Consider the following 19,364-nt stretch of genomic DNA (forward strand, 5'->3'; position numbering starts at 1 on the left):
TCTTTAGGAGTTAAAATTTTTTAATGAGGAAAAAATACTGAGAGCACGATGAAGCCTGCTCTGTGCTTTCCTAAAATTCTCTGTAGAGACACATTGCCACATAAAAACCAGACAAAATGATGCCTGCTTTGGCCCACCTCTGTACCTAGTATCAAAGTCTGTTCTGATGCTGCTTTGGTTCTGTGTAAATGAAATGCAGCATCAGACCAGCCTCAAACTTTGTTGTTCTCATAACAGAGCATATATTTTACAATTAAATTGTATATTTAAAAGGATAATTAATATAAAATAAACATATAATTTTCTTTCATTTCATATTTCTCTATTCCTAATTTTATATTTAAAATAAATCTTATAACATTATTTATAAAAGTGTAATTGCTGTGTAAATACATTTATGTCTCCTCTGAGCAGCGTTAACTAGTCTGTGTAAATACAACTTAATGCCACTTCAGATGCAGCTTCTGTGCCACCTTTGTTGTGTAAAGATGGCTTCAGTTGCTTGCAGGATTCTAGATAGTGACCGTCTGGTTTAAATGTAGATCATGTTTAGATTTAATATTTAGTGACATTTTTATATTTTAAATTGAATTAAGTTTGAAAGGTGCACTCAGTAACTTTTGTCTTTGTGTCATCTTGGACTTACACTGACACCTAGTGGTTTGGATGCTGCATCATTTAAAATCAATAATTTTCAGTTTCAGATGTCATTGTAGAAATGTAGTAATCACAGTCAGCCATGATTACTTTAATCAATAAGTGAAAGTGTTAAATAACAGGACGGTTACCGAGAATAATGGTGCATTCACGTCATGCCAGAATAACCGTAATTATGAGATTCCGACTTGTAAAAATCATTCACGTTTTTACTGAACTCATAATTACAAGTCGTAAACTCAGAAATCTATGAAAGCTCCGACTTGAGAGTCATGTGAAACAACCAATGCAGTGGCCTCAACAGTTGAAGGTAGTGAACATATTTCTATTTAATATGCTATTTTATTACGTCATTGAGCATAATACAACATTTGAAGGTGAATTAATGAAGTGATAATCATTTCACTGTTATCAACAACAAAAGGCGTTTTGCCGTTATAAGTGTTACATAGAAAGTAATGATTTACGAGGTCTGCGGATGTGAATGGCTCTGAGTAGAACCTCAGAGTTGCAATTACAGTAATTCCGACATGAACGCACCATAAGCGAGTAGTATTCGGCTGGTCATGTGATAATAAAATGGCAGCCCCCATGGTCGCACCCTCTCCATGTAGAATAAAACAGCTTTTATAATGTTATAGATATGACTGGAGTCTTAGTTTTGATGTTAGTGGTCATGATCTCCTACATATATTGCAAAATTATAATTCATGTCTTTATAAGTTAAACTTTGTTAATGAGCAAAATACTAAGGAGTGCACTGTTAATATTTACCTTTTTTTGCAATGTGACATTTGAAAGCACTCTTTTATAACACTTAAACTATAAAACAATTTGGCAGTATCCACATGTGGGCAGTTTGATGTCTCCAATAAATAAATAAATAAATAAATTCAAATGTGTTCTTGCATCATATCGAGTAGTTAGAGTGCCTAAGTAAGTTTAACTACAAAAAATGACCATGGTAGCCTAACTATGATTTTTTTTCCAATAATTCAACGGTTTTTGCCACTAATAGTTATTAAAGAAATTAAAATAAAGTTTTCCTACACTGTTTAAATTAGTACACCAATTACTTCAGTAGCCTATCTGTTGCATTTTGACTGAAACTACGCTCACCACCACTACATGTTTGTAAGTGAAATAGGTTTTGTCTTATAGCAAAAGGTCTCGCTTTCCGGTTGCATTCGTAGTTTTTCGGCCACCTGCCTCCATTTTGAACCGACTCCGGGATTTCCGGGATTTCGTAGAACTGGGTTCGCTCAAGCCCAGTGAAACAACTTCGCCCTCAATCGCTGGGCAAAAATGTTAATAGGAACAAGACAATCGATACTGTGAATCGTGATCGTGGCCCTTTTTTGTTGCTTTCCTTTCACGCTGTGAACTATTTGGAATACGTTTCCAGAGTTGGCAACAACCAACTCAGTTTGACAGCGGACAACAACAAGCTCTCTTCCGAATAGTTACTTAGTTATCAGTTTTAAATAGGTGACCGGTCAGACAGCAGGTAATCGACGAAAATAACAGCCTGTTACGATTTAACATTCATGTTGTTGGGGACAATAACTTACGACAGACAGGTAAGAAATAAAGTTTTGCTAACGTCTTTACAACCGGAAGAAAGAAACAGTTTATTTATTTAATCTGTTTGTTAACGTTCTTATGACATGCTTTAATGGTTTTTTCTCAATCCTGTTCGCATACATACTGTTGCATTAGGATTGTTCTTCACCAGTCAACCAATTTATTATTCAACATGACAACATCAGCCGCCTAAATGATGTACGATTGTTATTTTTAACCTTTGTTATTTTCGCATATTCTGCAAAGTCCACCTTGGCATGTTTTCTGTTTTTGACGTTGCATACCTGTAAGTTATTGAATCACATTTCATGACTGTTGATTTTCGGTATGACAGGCATACTCAGTTTAATATCTGTTGCCATAAAGATACTGACGTGTGTCAACTGACACACCAGCTGGTTTGAACTCTTCCTTCTTTTTGGCTCTGAAATGTTATCTCGACGAACCCAAATTTTTATACACCAAAGACTATGATAATCAAAAGTAATACAGCAATACCACCACAGTACTTTAAGAAAGTATTGTACTTTCACTGTACACTACTAAAATGTTCCTGATCCATGAGATCATTGCAATATCTAAAGTTTGATTTTGAGGTAAGTTGATCTAATATTTAATAATTTTTTAAATGTTGCAAATACATGTAGCTAATGAGAATTAATGCAATTATCACATGTATCATATATATATATATATATATATATATATTATATATTAATATTATTGTTTATTTTATTTTTTTGGTCAAGGTGATTAAATCAAAAGTTTTTTTAAATATCTGTCAAATAAGTGAACAGATAGTTTTTATTAAATAATGTTATTATCATTATCTTAATTTGTTACTCAAAAAGCATCTTGACATCTCTATGTATTTGCCTAAGTTAACAAATTTTGCCATAAAACTTTTGTCCCTAATATATATGCTTATCATTATTCACAAACACATTCTTGAAAATGCAATTTATGGTCAGGGTGTTATAAAAAGCCCCCTGGGTGATCAGGGCAAAGATAAACTGCCTTTTATCTGACAATGTAAAGAATGCTTTTTAGAGGAGAGCCTATTTTTCTGTAGATCAACAATGGTTTGGGGCGTTTCACAGCATATTTAATACCGTTAACAGTTCAATAGGATATCTTTGCCTGAAACAATCAAATAGTTTTTGGGTTCATTTAGTTTACAATTCTCTTTAAAGACTGATGTTTTTACAGATCTCATAAACTGTAGGTATGCATTGAAAATAATATAAAGACAAAGCCATGATCATAATGAAGAGCAGTGACAGGCTTATAGCTTGTACGTAATGAAGATTACCCATTCGGTTCAAAAGTAACTTGTAAGCACAGGCTTTATATGAAGTTTTGGTTTGCTTCCCCCATTTTCACACACTCTGACTTCCATTAGTCATTGTGTCATTGCAGATCCTGCTTAGCAACATTCCAGTTAGTCCTGTTCAAGTTTTGTATCACCCTACTTCATCTGAGGACATGTGAGTGTGTGCTAATCCCAGGCAGGAACTGTCAGGGAAAGTTTGACAGGGAAAGTTTTTGGAGTGCCCACTGGATGCAGGTAGATCAACCTGTGTGAATGAGTATTTATTATCTTTCAAATATTTTTTTATATCTTTACCCAATGCAGATTAGTTCCTGGAAGTGTCAGGTGTGCTTATGAGGTACCGTGACTTTAACCACTGATAAATATACCAAAGCGATGAGTCACTTCTTTGATTCCTGGTTTATAAGCCTGTATGTGCTATTTTTGTGACAGTCATCTCTTTGTCCACACTTGAGGAAAAATTAATAGCATGTAAACAGAGATGTATAATTCTTTAATTTTGCAGAGTTTTTGTGCAGAAATCAGACCACATACAGACTGAGGTGACCGTCAAAGTCTTTGAAATTTGTAAAGATGCCTGTTCCTCCTCCCCCACCACCTGGACCTCCACCGCCACCCACCTTTAGCCAGGTCAGTATAAAGTATAAAGTGAGCACTGCATTTATACCATTCTCACTAAGACAGAAGCAACAAGTTATTCTCCCTGTTGTTCTTAAACCATGAAAACACATTTGCAAAATCACATCACACTATCATTCTGCACATCTAGATCACTAATCAAATAAGCAAACATTTGAAGGGGTACATACCAAATACTAAGAAAATCCTTAATTCAACTTTACATCCAAATCATTATGTTGATTATACAGTATAGAGTATGAATAGTAAAAATGTTTATTCAATGAGAAAAATAGCAAATTAGATGCATTTTCACAAGTGGTCTTAGACTTTGCACCCCATTATATTTATATAATGCAATTTAATGATAGCAAATAAGATCAATACAGACAAAAATAACTATAATTTTACAGTATCGTTCTTTACAAACTCTTATTTTACAAAATTTTTAATCACATTTGACAAAAAGTTGTAGATTTTAACTCTACTAGGCTTGGGATCGATGCCTTTTTCATGCATCGATAATCTGAAGATTTTCCCAATGATTATAGATATATATCAGGATTTTTTCAGATATAAATAGGGCTACCCATTGCACAATAGTCTTTGTCTTTTCAAGCATATTTTTCAACACAACTTTGGTAAAGTGTGAGCAGCAGGATAAATTTAAGGCACACTGGATGTGTCTGGTGAACGACATGGCACATTCAAAAATTTTCTATGAAGGTGCATACACAGCGCGGGCTCACTATCTCTGGAGACTGTTTAAAAATCTGCAGCGCCAGGGAGCAAAACATAGTTTTCCATTAAATTCAACCCAAATCATTATCAAAGGACAAAGATTATTTACTCTAGCCATCAGTGGATGATATATTGTCATTGTGTATATGCATCTTTCACATAGCCTACACAATTTAATTTCAGTTCTAAGTATTTCTATTTGTGGTTTGACAACTTGAATGTAACCTCCTCAAAGCTACATACAGAGAAATTGCTTAAGTTTGGTTTTTCCTTCACTAACCTGTAAACTCATCAACGTCACTTTCATTCTTGCAAAGGACCATATGTGTACTGTGCAAAGAGCCATATAGTAACGGTCCTGTGTTGTGATACCTGTGCCTTTCGACCTGCTTCAGTAAATGTTATATCACCCCCTCTTGATCTCCCAATGCTATTAAGCCAGCCATTCACTAGAAGCCCAACTGAGTGAATTGGAAAGCACGCAAATTAGGATTATAATTTAAATGTCACTAAAGTTAATGTATCGATGCCTCAAAAATACATTGATAAAATAACGTTCCAATCAATAACCAACATATCAATATTGTTTGACATGCCTAGACCACTCTAGACAGATTGACAAACTATGTTAACCTAAAGCCTAAACTAAACTTCGGCTGTCCATTAATGCAAATTTCATCCCAGATTTTCTTGACACGCGACGTATGCCATTGACTGTACTAAAAGAGTATCACAATGCAGTCATAGTGCACATGCGTCTACAATGCAAATGAGTATACTTTGAAAGGCAATGCGGTCAACCAGGCATGATCCAATCCGAAACGCAGAAAAACAAACCATACCCGTGACTTAATCATCTAATTAATTGATTTATCACAAGTCCTGAAAACTTTGAATGTGTTTACATTTAGGCAAAAACCACTCCTCCAAAACTTTCTCGAGATGAAGGCAAGGGAAGAGGTGCTCTGCTGACAGACATCTGCAAAGGAAAGAATTTAAAGAAAGTCAATGTGGTTAATGACAGAAGTGCCCCTGTCATTGAAAGTAAGTCATCAGTAGTGCATTTATGCTTTGTTGAATATACAGTTAATGATTGACAAGACCAATTGCTAATCATGGTATATTTTCTCTGGCAGAGCCTGGAGGTCGAGGTGGCAGTAGTGGTGCCAGTGGGGGAGGTGGAGGTGGTGGTGGTGGTGGAGGAGGAGGATTTGGAGGTGGTTCTGGGCCGATGGCCATGGGAGGGTTGTTCAGTGGAGGTGTACCTAAACTACGGCCAGTTGGAGGTATGTTCCCTTTACATTTGATGTGGAATTAAAGCTTGCCTTAACTTTATTGCAAATAGTATCCTTTTTCCAAAATCAAGTGAGCTGCCCTCCTTTTCAGCATTGAATGAAACATAAGTATATTTATAAGTAACAAGTTAAGTTTACAAGTTTAAAGTTAAGCTCAATCAACAGCATTTGGGCACAATGTTGATTACCACAAAATGTATTGTCCCTCTTTAAGAAAAAAATAAAATACAAATAATCTGGGTTACAGTGAGGCACTTACCATGAAAATGAATGGGGCCAATCTGTATATGTTAAAGTACACACTGTTTTAAAACTATAGCCACAAGATGTAAATAAAATGCATGTTAACATGATCGCTAAAAATGTGCTTAATAATCTTTTCTGTGTAAAGTTATAGCCAATTTTACAAGGTTGTTGCCATGATGACTAAACCTCATAAATCCTTAAAATCCAAAAAAAAAAACAATGATTTAAACAACTTTACAGCTCATATAATACACACATTTTAACAGAAGAATTAATGTAAGAGCTTTTATAAAATTCTAAGCATCACATTTCTGCCTTTAAAACCTCCAAAAAATTGCCCCATTCACTTTCATTATAAGTGTCTCACTGTAACATTGATTTGTGCCTTTTTCAAGCAAAGGATTGAGCAAAATATTTTTTTTGTGGCAATCAACATTATTCGACAAATTCTGTCAATTGAGCTTAACTTGTATTGAACTCGTAATATTCCTTTAAAATTCTGTCTAGATAGGCAGCTTGCAAAATTTTGTAACAGTTTAATATTTATCTATATTGATATGTCCTCACAGACAGTTCTGTGGGAAGGTCAGCACTGCGGCCACCTGGCTTTCGCCCTGCAGTGTCCCGTGTTGCAAGTCATTCAGAGCTGGATGGTTCTGGCCGTAGTGGAGAAGGAGATCGCGCAACACCTCCTGAACCACCACGAAACCAACGTCCTTCACTGCCAGAAGTCTCCAAATCATCTGCAGTCAGCAGCTCCACAAAACCCAGCAACTCAGCCCCGCCTCCACCCCCGACGTTCAATCGCACCGGCAACCGTGGAGCCTCCTCAGCACAACAGGCTTCTGGGTCGCCTCACAGTCGCGAGAAACCCCTTCCACCACCTCTTGCAACCAAAGGTCCTCCTCCACCGCCATCATCTTCTCGTGATGGACCTCCTAGACACCCCCCCCTTTCATCTCGCTCTTCTTCATCCTCATCCTCATCCTCCTCAAACGCACCCCCACCACCACCTCCTTATCGCCAGCCACCTAATGTTGCAAATGGTGAGCCAGCACCTGAGTTGCCAAAGAGGCGAAACTCATTGAACAAGAGGGGACATTCCAATGCTAACGTTCGTGGCCAGGCTCCACCTCCTCCCCCTCCTGCCCAACAGAACAGACGACCCCCACCACCAGCACGTGACCCAGTGGGCCGCAGCACAGGTATGCTTGCTGTTGTTTTTTATTTTGTTAAGATTATGGCTTTTGTAAAGATTGTAAACGCAGACACAGGGTGTAAAATGACCTACCAATGGTGGTTGAATTGAGAATGTGTTTCCTTCCGGACGTGAAACAGAATTTCCAGTTTTAAAAAAAATAAAAATACAGATTTCTGTCCCTATGAAAATTTTTTTTTTTAGCTGGATTTTTTTTTATGCTTGTTTCATTGTGTCACTAGCAGCAGTATCATGTACTAGATGATCCAGTCTCTGTCTCTCTGTGAAACTTCAAGTCACTAAAAAGTGGTCCCATTTTTTTTCATGTGTTGTCATTTTGGTCTCATAACGTGATGAATGTTCCACACACGTCACCATATGAGAAAAAAAAAACATACTTAAGGAATCCTTGATAAACATCTAATTATAATTTGAATGTTGCAAATGTTTTCCTAAGTAGATGTTTTTTCTGTCTTTTGATTTGAATTGTACTGGATTTACATCATATAGCATCAGAATATTGATCTTACAGTTCGATTTTAAACCATGCATTATGGTGCAGTTTCTAATACAGTTATTAAACAGTAAAGCCAATTTTTACTTGCATTTGACACTTGGCATCATATTTCTGAGTGAAACAGCTCATCGAACAAGAAAAAATACATAGGGCAGGGATTTGAGTTTATCCATCTGTTGTTGATTGGATTGTGAAAAGTGGACGTTACCTCGCGGAACGGAGGCAGATGTGAATGCAAGTTTTCAGTGGACACACACCTGCCACCATCAGAATCGGTTATTGGTGAAATTGAGCAGCGATCTCAACATATTTATGACCAAACTGACAACATAAATGCACAAGCACATCTTAGCTTACAAAGAGGCTGTAGCCTTTGAAAAACGTATAAGGAAAAAATAACCATACTGTATTTTAAAGTTTTGAATCACAATACAATAAATATAAAGGGAAAAAAAAAACACTTACTCGTTCTGTGCATCCCAAGGAAAACTGCATTCAAAAATATAAATAAACTCGTGTTGTATTTATTAGTGATCACCGCAGCAAATCAGGCGGGAGATGTCTTAAACACAACAACAAATTCGCCGTTATTCCCCCTCATTCAAAATGTAAATTCAAGCCAGCTGACCAGTAACCAACATATAAGACCGTTTACAATAAGATCAATTGCATGCATTTAGAAAATAGATGGGGTGAATTTTCATTTCATGCTTGCTGAATTTAATTTAGGATATTGCTCGGATACTGTCATAATTAATTTGTGAAAGTCAGAGAGATGTGAAGCATCTTTGTCATGATTAGTCATACCTGTTTTCTCCGACTTAAAGGAATAGTTTTCCCAAAAAATATAAATTTTCTCATCATTAACTCCCTCATGCCATCCCAGATGTGTATGACTTTCTTTTTTAGAAGAATATCTCAGCTCTGTGGTCCATACAATAAAAGTGAATGTTGACCAGAACTTTGAAGCTCCATAAGGACATTAACATCGGTCTAATCGGATTTGGATGAATAGACCAACATGAAACTCAATTTTCACTGTACATCTTGCCATTGCAGTCTCTAGGCACGATCATGACTTCAAGCTTGATTACACTTCCTATTCGTTTATGTATGCGTAGAGCGCTAGATGCCACTAGGAAGTGTAATCGAGCTTGAAATTATGAGCCAAGGAGACTAATGTCAATATTTATAGTGGAAAGGTGTTACATTTTGGTCTGTTCTCACCCAAAACCAATTGGAGCACTTCAGAAGACATGGATTAAACCATTGAAGACTTATGGATTACTTTTATTGTGTTTATGTGCTTTTTAGAGCTTCAAAGTTTTAGTCACCATTCATTTGCTTGTAGCACTGAGATATTCTTTAAAAAAAATCTTTGTTTGTGTTCTGCAGAAGAAAGAATGTTATAAACATCTGGGATGGCATGAGGGTGAGAGAATTTTCATTTTTGAGTGAACTATCCCTCTCATTTTGTCTTACATGAGATGTCCTTTTTCTGTCAAACTCTGTTTCAAAATGAAATATTTAACAGTTTAATGTAATATAACATTCTGATTTTAGAATAGTAATGTGTTGTCTTGGCTGAATCTTTTTAAGCTGAAGTGTGTAATGTTTTCTAATAAAATACTAGTAAGCTTTCTATTGGTTGATTTCTTATAAAACTGTATGCGCTGTGTCTCTGTAAAACTATAAAAATTGGCACTATAAAAATTGTACTGTTTGTTATGAGCAGCCCTTCCAGCCAGACAGGAACAACATTAGCTCAACCAATGGTGTGAGTTTGAGGCGGAACTATGTGTTTGTTTGTTCAAAGACAGACAGGGGAGTATTTGAAAAAGCTGTTTGAAAACAGTGTTTGTTTTTGCAATTTCCATATGGTTACACTCTTTAACTTTGACTAACCACATTCTCAATTCATACTGCAAACTCTGGTAAAATACCCTTTTTTTGCGATGGTGTTTTAGATTTAGCATTAGTAGTGCAGGAAGCGCTGTATTGTAGCAACAAAACAATAAAATGTAGATTTTAATCGATTTGCTCATTCAGCTCCTCAGGTTCCTCCTCCTGGGTCTCGTAATGGGGTTCGGGAAACGCCACCCCCTCCGCCTCCTTATAGGCCACAAACCTCCTCTGAACCCCTTTGTCGAGGGAAGCCCCCTCCTCTCTCCTCCACCGGACGTCAGCCTTCAGGACATGCACCTCATCCTCCACCTCTCCGGAATGGACATACACCATCTGTCTCAAAGTCCTTTACTGGTAAGTTTGATTCAGCTGCAGAATCTTCCTTCATAAATATCCCTCTTTTTTCATCAGACATGATAATGTTACCTTTTTTTGCCACAATCACCATCAATTCATGTATTAATATTTGTAAATTAGTTTGTTTATGGGGAGTGTCTAAAGATCAGAACATTGATTCCTAGGTAGTTTGCCGGAATTCATCTCTAGCCTTTTTTGTTTTATCAGCATTCAAAAATAACCCTGCAGTCAAATTACCTCTCAGTAATTCAAATGCGGCCCTTTTATTTCCTTGTACTCACCAACATAGCTTCTCAGAACATAGAGATGTATAGTCCTGAAACATGAGGTCATCATCTGACCTAATAGCCTGATACTGGTAATTACGTGTACACAAGCTGCACAGTGCCAACGACTGTGGGATATATGTAATTTTTTAGATAATATGAATGATGTGCTTAATTAAAGTAATGTGGACATGTTGATGCGTTAGGACAGGTACGATTTTTCTCAAACTGTCAGTTAAGCATTAGCACATGCACAGCCACTCATCTAATCCCCTGGTGCATAAAAAGCTTAGTCATTGATTTTGGGGCATACAATGTGTTTCAATTCTCTTCTCTTAGATGATTTCGAGACCAGGTACGAATTCCACCCAATAGAGGATCTGCCTCTTCCTGAAGAATACAGACCTTTCCAGAAGATCTATCCCAGCAAAACCAACAGGGGTAAAGACATCATCATTATCTTTGAACTACATAATTTCTTGAATGTTTTTAAGAATGTTATTATATTATATTATCATGTTTTCCTCTGATTAGAATTTAGATTTTCTAATACAAAAATGAAAGAACCGTTGCATTCAATATGGAGCTATTCGGATATACAATGATCAGCCACAACATTAAAACCACCTGCCTAATATTGTGTAGGTCCCCCTCATGCTGCCAAAACAGCGTCAATCTGCATCTGAAAATAGCTTTCTGAGATGATATTCTTCTCACCACAATTGTACAAAGCGGTTATCTGAGTTACCATAGACTTTGTTAGTCTGACCATTCTCCATTGACCTCTCTCATCAACAAGGCGTTTCAGTGAACAGAACTGCCGCTCACTGGATGTTTTTGTTTTTGCCACCATTCTGAGTACATTCTAGAGCAGGGGTCGGCAACCTTTTTTTATTTTCCTGGTCAATGGCTGTGCCGTTAATGTCACAAATTTGCTTATTTGATTACTGATCACGAATTTGTGTGGAATCTGAAATATTTTTTATATTTTATGTCGTACCTTTTTCAAAATCACACAGAGGGGTAATCACTAGTACGCAAGCAACAGCGAGAGAGGAGCAGTCTATTTAAATTTTTTTCCACCTGACCTGCATTCCAATCTACATCTTGATATAATCTTTCCTCATGATCGTGTTTTCGTCAGCTGAATGGGAGATTAAACATTAGGGGTGGTCTGGGACTAAAAAGTGGCCCTGGACTTTCTTGCCCAGAGCGGCCCACCAAACCCGGCCCACAGCATACCACACCATAACAAATCGCCTCATTGATTTCATTTTTCGACTCAATTAAACATTTTTGTGTTGGAAAAAATAAGACATTTCTATTGACTGCTAATCATGACAACGGGCCCCACCAGTGCAAAAATTGTCATAACTTTAAAACATAAAAAAGGCTGTAAATGTGATGAGTGGATTTTTTTGAGAATGCACTAAAATAAGCACTGTATAGCTCAGAAAAATAACATTTTTGAAAACTTTTTTCCAACATACAGATGTTAGGTTAAATGTACATGAAAGTACAAAGGAAAATGTGTATTTAAGGTGCTGTGACAAGTAAACATAAAGCTCTTAATCATCTTTCAACTTTTTTCTAGAAATGCAAATAAACTATTGTCTTCGTTAATATGAGGTTTTGGAAACAAGTATAATAATAATGATATATTTTAATGTATATATAGCTATACAAGATCATAAAATGTTTTTTAAAATAGTTAGATGAAGAAGGTGTCACACAGCTGGACACTGATGACAATGCTTAAAATGTTATGTCAGTTACTCATATAAATGTTTAAATGTTTATTTATTTTTTAAATCAATGAAATCAAAGTTGGTCAGAATATGTACATATATAAATATATGTAAAACTAAATAAACATGCCTCTTAAAGTGTAGAACTTTGCAGATATTTTGCAGATTAATTGCTCTTATTTTCACTCTATGTGAGTTTGTTACATCTTTATATCTGCAGTGTTTTAGTCCCTTCCCCAGATTCATTTTGAGAAAAAGTGAAAAGCCCAATGCTTTGACAAATGCTGTTTCTGCTATCCATTAAACAAAGTAGGTCACAAAGACTCAAATAGCCACAAAGTAATATTTTTAATTTACCAGTTCTGCATTTTTATTAGGCATGGGCATTATTCAGCAAGCTGTACTTTAGCTCCCTGCGGTATGAATAAATGATGCAAATTAATATACACTGCTCATAGCTTTACTGTTTGCAGTTTTTATATACTCTGCTGTTATTGTATATGTTGTAACTTGCAGTTATTTGTCATTTTGTGATTTATTCAGAGCTCATCTTATACTTAATATGTTGTCTTTGGTTGTCACCATTATTGTGATTTGTATGTCAAATAATGAGGTCCAAGCGAGGTACAAAGTTAATGCCCTTAAACAGAAATGCGCTACGATGTGTAAGTATATTCAAAATATTCACTCATGTCAGCTTTTCAAAATAAAAGCTATTGAATTGATTTTACCTTACAGGGTTTTTTCAATATTAACTCTGTAATGGAGTCTGCGCTGGCATGTTGGAGCCCAGGGTGGCCGCCTATATCGCCTGTAGGATGGGCTGGGCCAAATTACTCAGCAGCACACTGTAGTGTTGTCACGGTACCAAAATTTCAGTAGTTGGTACCAATACCATTGAAATTTCACGGTACTCGATACCATTTTCGGTACCAAAGCAGAAACAGGTTACTAAACAACACTCTTTTATTAACAAAGTTAACAAAACATTAGCAGCAGAACTAAAAACTGAAATATGCCATTGAGCAACACTTTAATTTAAATATATTATTTTTGAATTATAACAAAACTGTACAATGTATGTTTAAAGTATTTTTGAATACTTATATAAGATTTGCTTCAACTTTTGCAACTTTTACTTTAAGTTTTTACCAAGTACTAAAAAAAATAAAAATAAACAAGCATACAATAGAATGAAAAAAAAAAAAACAATTTCCAAACTTATGTGCAAAGTGCTCTCATATTACTAAAGCTGCATATTGACATTTTTCTTCACAATAAGAAATGCACAGTGACATATATTATGATAAAATAAGTCACGAGTGATCGCATTCTAATCTAGCTGCATTAAGTGTGCGCGCTCGAGGGATGAGCGTCCCTGAGGCAGAGTCTCTCTCAGCCGGGTGCAATTTCAATCTCTCCCTCTTAGATCGGGACATTCGCGCAACTCATTGAAGAGGCGCTGACCACACAGAGAAATGCCAGTTTCTGAGTTAAAATTTATTAACATGACCTGCTTCTGTATTATTTGAACTTTAATAAAGCTATAACACATTAAATATAACTGCATTTGTATCGCCGGGATGTTTCCTTTAAAGTGCTCCGGCTCCGCTTATTCCACAACGAGACTGCTTCTGAATGTTTTTCCCTAATACTTTGGGATCTACATAAAATGCAGATAAAAAGCTGTGAAAGATTAGAGTGCACTGGACTGTGATCTGTGTAATTCTTCTCCTCCGTCAGTCGTGATCTGCAGTGCTGCTCTCACGCGTCATTACAGTTTAATATGATTTCATTTTACGTTAAATGAGATCAAACGACTATTCGACAATGAAAATATTTCTCGTAATTTTTTTATTTTCAACGTTGTCGATAATGTTGACTAATCGTTTCAGCCCTAATGCAAATGATAATATGCTTTTAAACTAACCTGCTTTGGTTGCTTGAATAAATCCTGGTGTCTTGTCTTTCAGGTGCTTTATTAAGTTTTATGTGTTTCCTCCTTTCATCAGAAAATTGTGAAAGCACCGTTTACAAATAGGTTTTTGCTGATCTATGATGTTCCCTTTTCATCAGCCACTCTTTTCCACTTTTCTTTTCGACAAGATTCAGTTGAGACAACGCAGCAGCTTTGCTTGTCACCATCTTTTACTTGTTGTGAGCGTTAAAAAGTTCCCGACGCTGCATGGGTACCGGGTAGACCTGGTACTCGGTACTCCGGCACCGTCAGAAATTCTGGTACCTTAAACATATTTTTGTATCAGTACCGGTATTTTTGACAACACTAGCACACTGGGAAAAGGCCTGGTGCTCCCGACGGCCAGTCTGACCCTGCTAAACACTATTAAAGTTTGACGAGACTCACGCTGCTCGTACAAGCCATTCGCACATCACAAGCCGTTCAACTATTTAGCCCTTTTCGGTGAATTGCACCTGAAAAATCCTAAAACTTTATTTAAAGTTTTTAATTTATATATTGAATTGATTCAGATTTTTTAACCCCACAATATATTTCTCTTTAAATCGTTTAATATAATTTTGAGTGTGACCATGGTTTAAGGAGGGTGTACCTGTATGCTGGGTTGGAATCTCAAGGATAATAGTGGTGTTTTCCTTATTACATCACATGTTGTTCTGAAAGCAAAAAGAAACAAATGAAACACAGAATCTAGACTGTCATCCGCTCAGACTGACTGTAGCAAAGTGGGCACGTTTACTGGTGTGATTAACTGAAAGTGAAGCTTTGCCAGCTCGTGATACATGAGTCTGTTGTGTTTACTGCAGTCTTGTTATATTTTAACTCTTTATGTAGCCTCCCATTCAGCTCATGAAACACACTGTGTGATCATGAGGAAAGATTACATCAAGATGTAGTTTGTAATGCAGGTACGGAATTTCTACTCCTCTCTCACCGTTGCTGGCATACCAATGCTGGCACTCATGCCATAGTTTGCCGACCCCTATTCAAGAGGCTGTTGTGTGTGAAAATTCCAGAAGATCAGCAGTTACAGAAATACTCAAACCAGCCCATCGGACATCAACAATCATGCCACGGTCCAAATCACTGAGATCACATTTATCCCCATTCTGATGGTTGATGTGAACATTAACTGAAGTTCCTGACCTGTATCTGGATGATTTTATGCACTGCTGCAACATGATTGACTGATTAGATAATCGTATGGATGATTGTTGGTGCCAGATGGGCTGGTTTGAGTATTTCTGTAACTGCTGGTCTCCTGGGATTTTCACACACAACAGTCTCTAGAATTACTCAGAATGGTGCCAAAAACATCCAGTGAGCGGCATTTCTGTGGATGAAAATGCCTTGTTGATGAAAGAGGTCAACAGAGAATGGCCAGACTGGTTCGAACTGACAAAGTCTACTGTAACTCAGTGTGGCAGGGCGGAGGGCGGGGCCAGGTCCTGATCTTACACACCCGGTCCCGTATTAGTCTAATCAAGCCTCCCGAGAGGGATAAAGTTCCACTGCAGAGGATCGTGCGGGAGAGAGAGATAGTTTACGGACGTGTCCGTCATGTGTGTTTGTGTCATTGTTTTAAGTTTCTCATTAAAATATTATTTATATCATCAAGCCGGTTCTTGCCTCCTCCTTTCCATTGATCCCTTTACACTCAGATAACCGCTTTGTACAATTGTGGTGAGAAAAATAGCATCTCAGAATGCTATTTTGAGATGCGGTTTGGGGCTGTTTTAGTGGCATGAGGGTGTCTACACAATATTAGGCAGATGGTTTTAATGTGGCTGATCATTGTAGTATAGCACAGGCCTATGTTCCTTCTAAGCTGTACCCATATGCATCTGTGCACTTCTGATGTTGCTCCTGCGCAGACGGTATGGAGCTAAAGCTTTGAGTAACATCTTAAAAACAAGGTGTAAATACGCTTTACTGAGTGGTGAAACAACACATGCACATAACTGCATTTACCGTGAGGCACGAGCACTATTGGTGAATGCGTAAATGTAACGGTTAAATGTAGGGATGGCCGATACAACTTATTTTCTATTAGATCCGAAATTTCAAGTCCAATATTGTCGATAACAATACTGATACTTCTTTAAAAAAATTTTTTTTTTGATTTCCTGGAATAAAATGGGTAATTTAAAATAGAATTTTAGTAATTATTCAAGTAATTATTTGTGATCCTAAACAGAAAATTATTAGACTTCTGTTTTGTTTATCCTTACAAAAATTAACCATGGTTTCACTACAGTAACTATAGTTTAACCATTGGATTTAGGTAAACCATAATTGCGACACAATTAACCATGGTTACTACTAAATTATTACTGCCGTAAAACATGGTTGTGATTCTACACAAATAATTGCTAGAAGTTTGCAGCTTTTCACCAGTAGCTGTAAACCTGCAGCAAACGTTTGGCAACTGGACAATTGTTCATTTGCATGTGAAAATAATCAGTGACGAATTTGCAGCCAATTTGCCATAAACTCTCGATTTTTGTAAGGGGTTTGATCTGCAGCTGTCTATTATGTTGTTAATATTAACCCAAAAACAATATTGAAAAGAAAGTCACTGACTGCAATTTATTTATTTGTATTATTAGCCTGCTATGCTCTTCGTTTACTAAACACTGAGGCTACTACTTTATTATTATTACCTGAATAATTAAAAAACATGAAGCAGTGTTTACGTAATTGAGAAACACTAAGGAAACATGCCATTTTTTTCATTTAATATGTTTATATTTAGATTAAGATTGAACTTTTTAAAGAAAGAAGTGTGTTCATTAGCATAATAGCATATTATATATTTTTTTACTGTGATATTATAATTATAAATATCAAGAATGCTATTGGTATCAATTAAAATTTTGGTATATAAAAAACGTTATATTTTATTTTTATATTATAATACTCACTTAAATTTCAAGGATTTGGTTCCACTAATTTCCTGAATTCCTTTTTTGTCTTTTTCCAGAAATAGTGAGAGGTGCTCCTCCACTGCCTCCTGTAGGAAGGTGAAAACCAGTCAGGGACGTGAAGGACCAAAAAGAGAGGATGCATACACACAAATACATGGCACATAATGTGTTTATATGTGTGTGTTTGGGTGTCATACAAACAATAATTACATATACAAACACACTAATACAGCAACACTATATACATACACTACATGATTTATCATCCAAACCATTCCAGACCTCTAGAACTGAAAACACTGTGCAATATCCCTGTGCTGCCTAGAAAATGCACCTTCTCATATTGTGCCCGAAAACAGAGGCACAGCGTAGCGATTAATCCAGAGCAGACGACTCCAATTACCATGGAGCTAGATGCATGCATTCCACCTCTTTCTCACAGCCACCAAAGTTTTAGATTTGTTTAATAAATGGAAAAATGTGTAGCACTTGTAGATTATTGATGTCTATGCATATGGATTCTTATAAGACGCATGTCTGTGTTTCTCTGGACAATCATTCTGTTGTAGCAATTTATGTTTTGTGCGTGTTTCTCTCTATATTTTATATATTTTATTCTCTCTCTCTCTCTTTTTTTTTCTTCAACTCAAAGAGGTGTGTCCAGGAATAAGTTCATTTAAATTTTAAATGTATTTTATTCTCTCTCTCTCTCTTTTTTTTTCTTCAACTCAAAGAGGTGTGTCCAGGAATAAGTTCATTTAAATTTTAAAAGTGTTTGCTCACACCACACAGGCCATGAAAAGGCCCTTCCTTCTTTAAACCATAGTCATGTATTATTTTATTTTCCTGGTCACAATACAGAGCAGTATGCTGTAGATAGGGAATATTATAATTATTTTTCACTTATTTTAACTTTCTAATAGTTTGTTGAACAGCTAAGTATGTGAGAACATCAGTGAACATCATTCCTTTTTTTGTTGTTGAGCCTAACGCCCCTTGTTTGCTTCACCTCTGTCATGAGTACCTTTAATAGCCTGTACTGTTATCTCAACTAAGTGAAGAACCCAGTTTTTGTTGAATCCAAACTACTTAATAACTGACCGAATACACTAAGTGCCATGTGATCTCCCATAGACTTGGCGGTGATTTTAAATGTTTTTTTTTTAAATGTATTTTTGCATTTCTGCTTCTCTTGTACTTCATGCAGTCTTGTAGTACCATCATCTGGCTCATCTGCACCCTTTCTCTTACTGGGTACCACGTTTTAAGGACATTATGCATTGCCTTTTAAATCTTTTATATATATATATATATATATATATATATATATATATATATATATATATACCTAAACAAAGCTGAATATCAGGAAATAGTTTTATTGTAGATTATTTTGTATACAACACTACAAGTATGGGCGTTTTTTTAGGGCTGTTTCAATTTTGTGACATTGTGTCATAAAGAATGAAATGTCAGTACCAAGAACACTTTAAATCTTTAAATGTTGAGGCATTTTTGGCCATTAATTTTTTTAAGATTTTACTGGGGTCAAAGATCATTCTGAATGTAATGTTATCCGTGTCTCTGAATATGTTTAACGGCTTGTCAACTTAATCATTTTGAAATAAAAAAGGGAATGGGAAAATTCGTGTGCGGTTTATTATTTTGTTTAATTTAATCTCGTTTTTAGCTATGTTACGTAAATAAATGTGCCAACAGATAAATACCCTGCCACGTTCATGAAACACGCAGATCTGTGTAAATCGTTAGTAAATAAAAAAAGAGATTGAACGCGACGGTTTACGTGAGTATAGTTTACGAGTCGTTTAGATTTAGGCACTTTGACCCAGTAAAACATTTATAGTTGTATGCACTAAAGTAACAAGGAAAGCATTCAAATGATTAAATCAGCCAAAATTGGATTAAAAATACCATCATTAGAAAGCGGAAACATTTCTTTATACTTGGTGCATAAAACTCGAAATGCTTTTTGG

The 19,364-nt window shown here is 36.1% G+C and overlaps 2 protein-coding genes across 3 annotated transcripts in view; both read left to right on the forward strand.

Moving 5' to 3' along the window:
• LOC127625796 (ATP-binding cassette sub-family C member 10-like) overlaps positions 1-4,205 on the forward strand; it is a 35,134-nt gene extending 30,929 nt beyond the window's left edge. The window contains exon 25 of the mRNA XM_052101153.1: positions 4,080-4,205. The gene's annotated coding sequence lies outside the window, so the exon portion shown is untranslated. The remainder of the gene's footprint in view (positions 1-4,079) is intronic.
• Positions 1,874-19,007, forward strand: LOC127625797 (WAS/WASL-interacting protein family member 2-like). 2 transcript variants are annotated; one of them, XM_052101155.1, is made up of 9 exons: positions 1,874-2,237; positions 3,661-3,808; positions 4,093-4,204; positions 5,845-5,977; positions 6,070-6,219; positions 7,044-7,679; positions 10,239-10,448; positions 11,057-11,158; positions 17,427-19,007. In XM_052101155.1, the coding sequence occupies exons 3-9, from the start codon at positions 4,148-4,150 to the stop codon at positions 17,468-17,470; spliced, it is 1,332 nt and encodes a 443-aa protein (XP_051957115.1). In that variant the 5' UTR covers positions 1,874-2,237; positions 3,661-3,808; positions 4,093-4,147; the 3' UTR covers positions 17,471-19,007. The 2 variants fall into 2 exon arrangements, with proteins under 2 accessions (XP_051957115.1, XP_051957114.1); XM_052101154.1 differs by lacking the exon at positions 3,661-3,808.
• The last annotated feature ends 357 nt before the right edge of the window (positions 19,008-19,364 follow it).

This window comes from Xyrauchen texanus, chromosome 32 (genome assembly GCF_025860055.1).
Source record: "Xyrauchen texanus isolate HMW12.3.18 chromosome 32, RBS_HiC_50CHRs, whole genome shotgun sequence".
NCBI lineage: Eukaryota > Metazoa > Chordata > Actinopteri > Cypriniformes > Catostomidae > Xyrauchen > Xyrauchen texanus.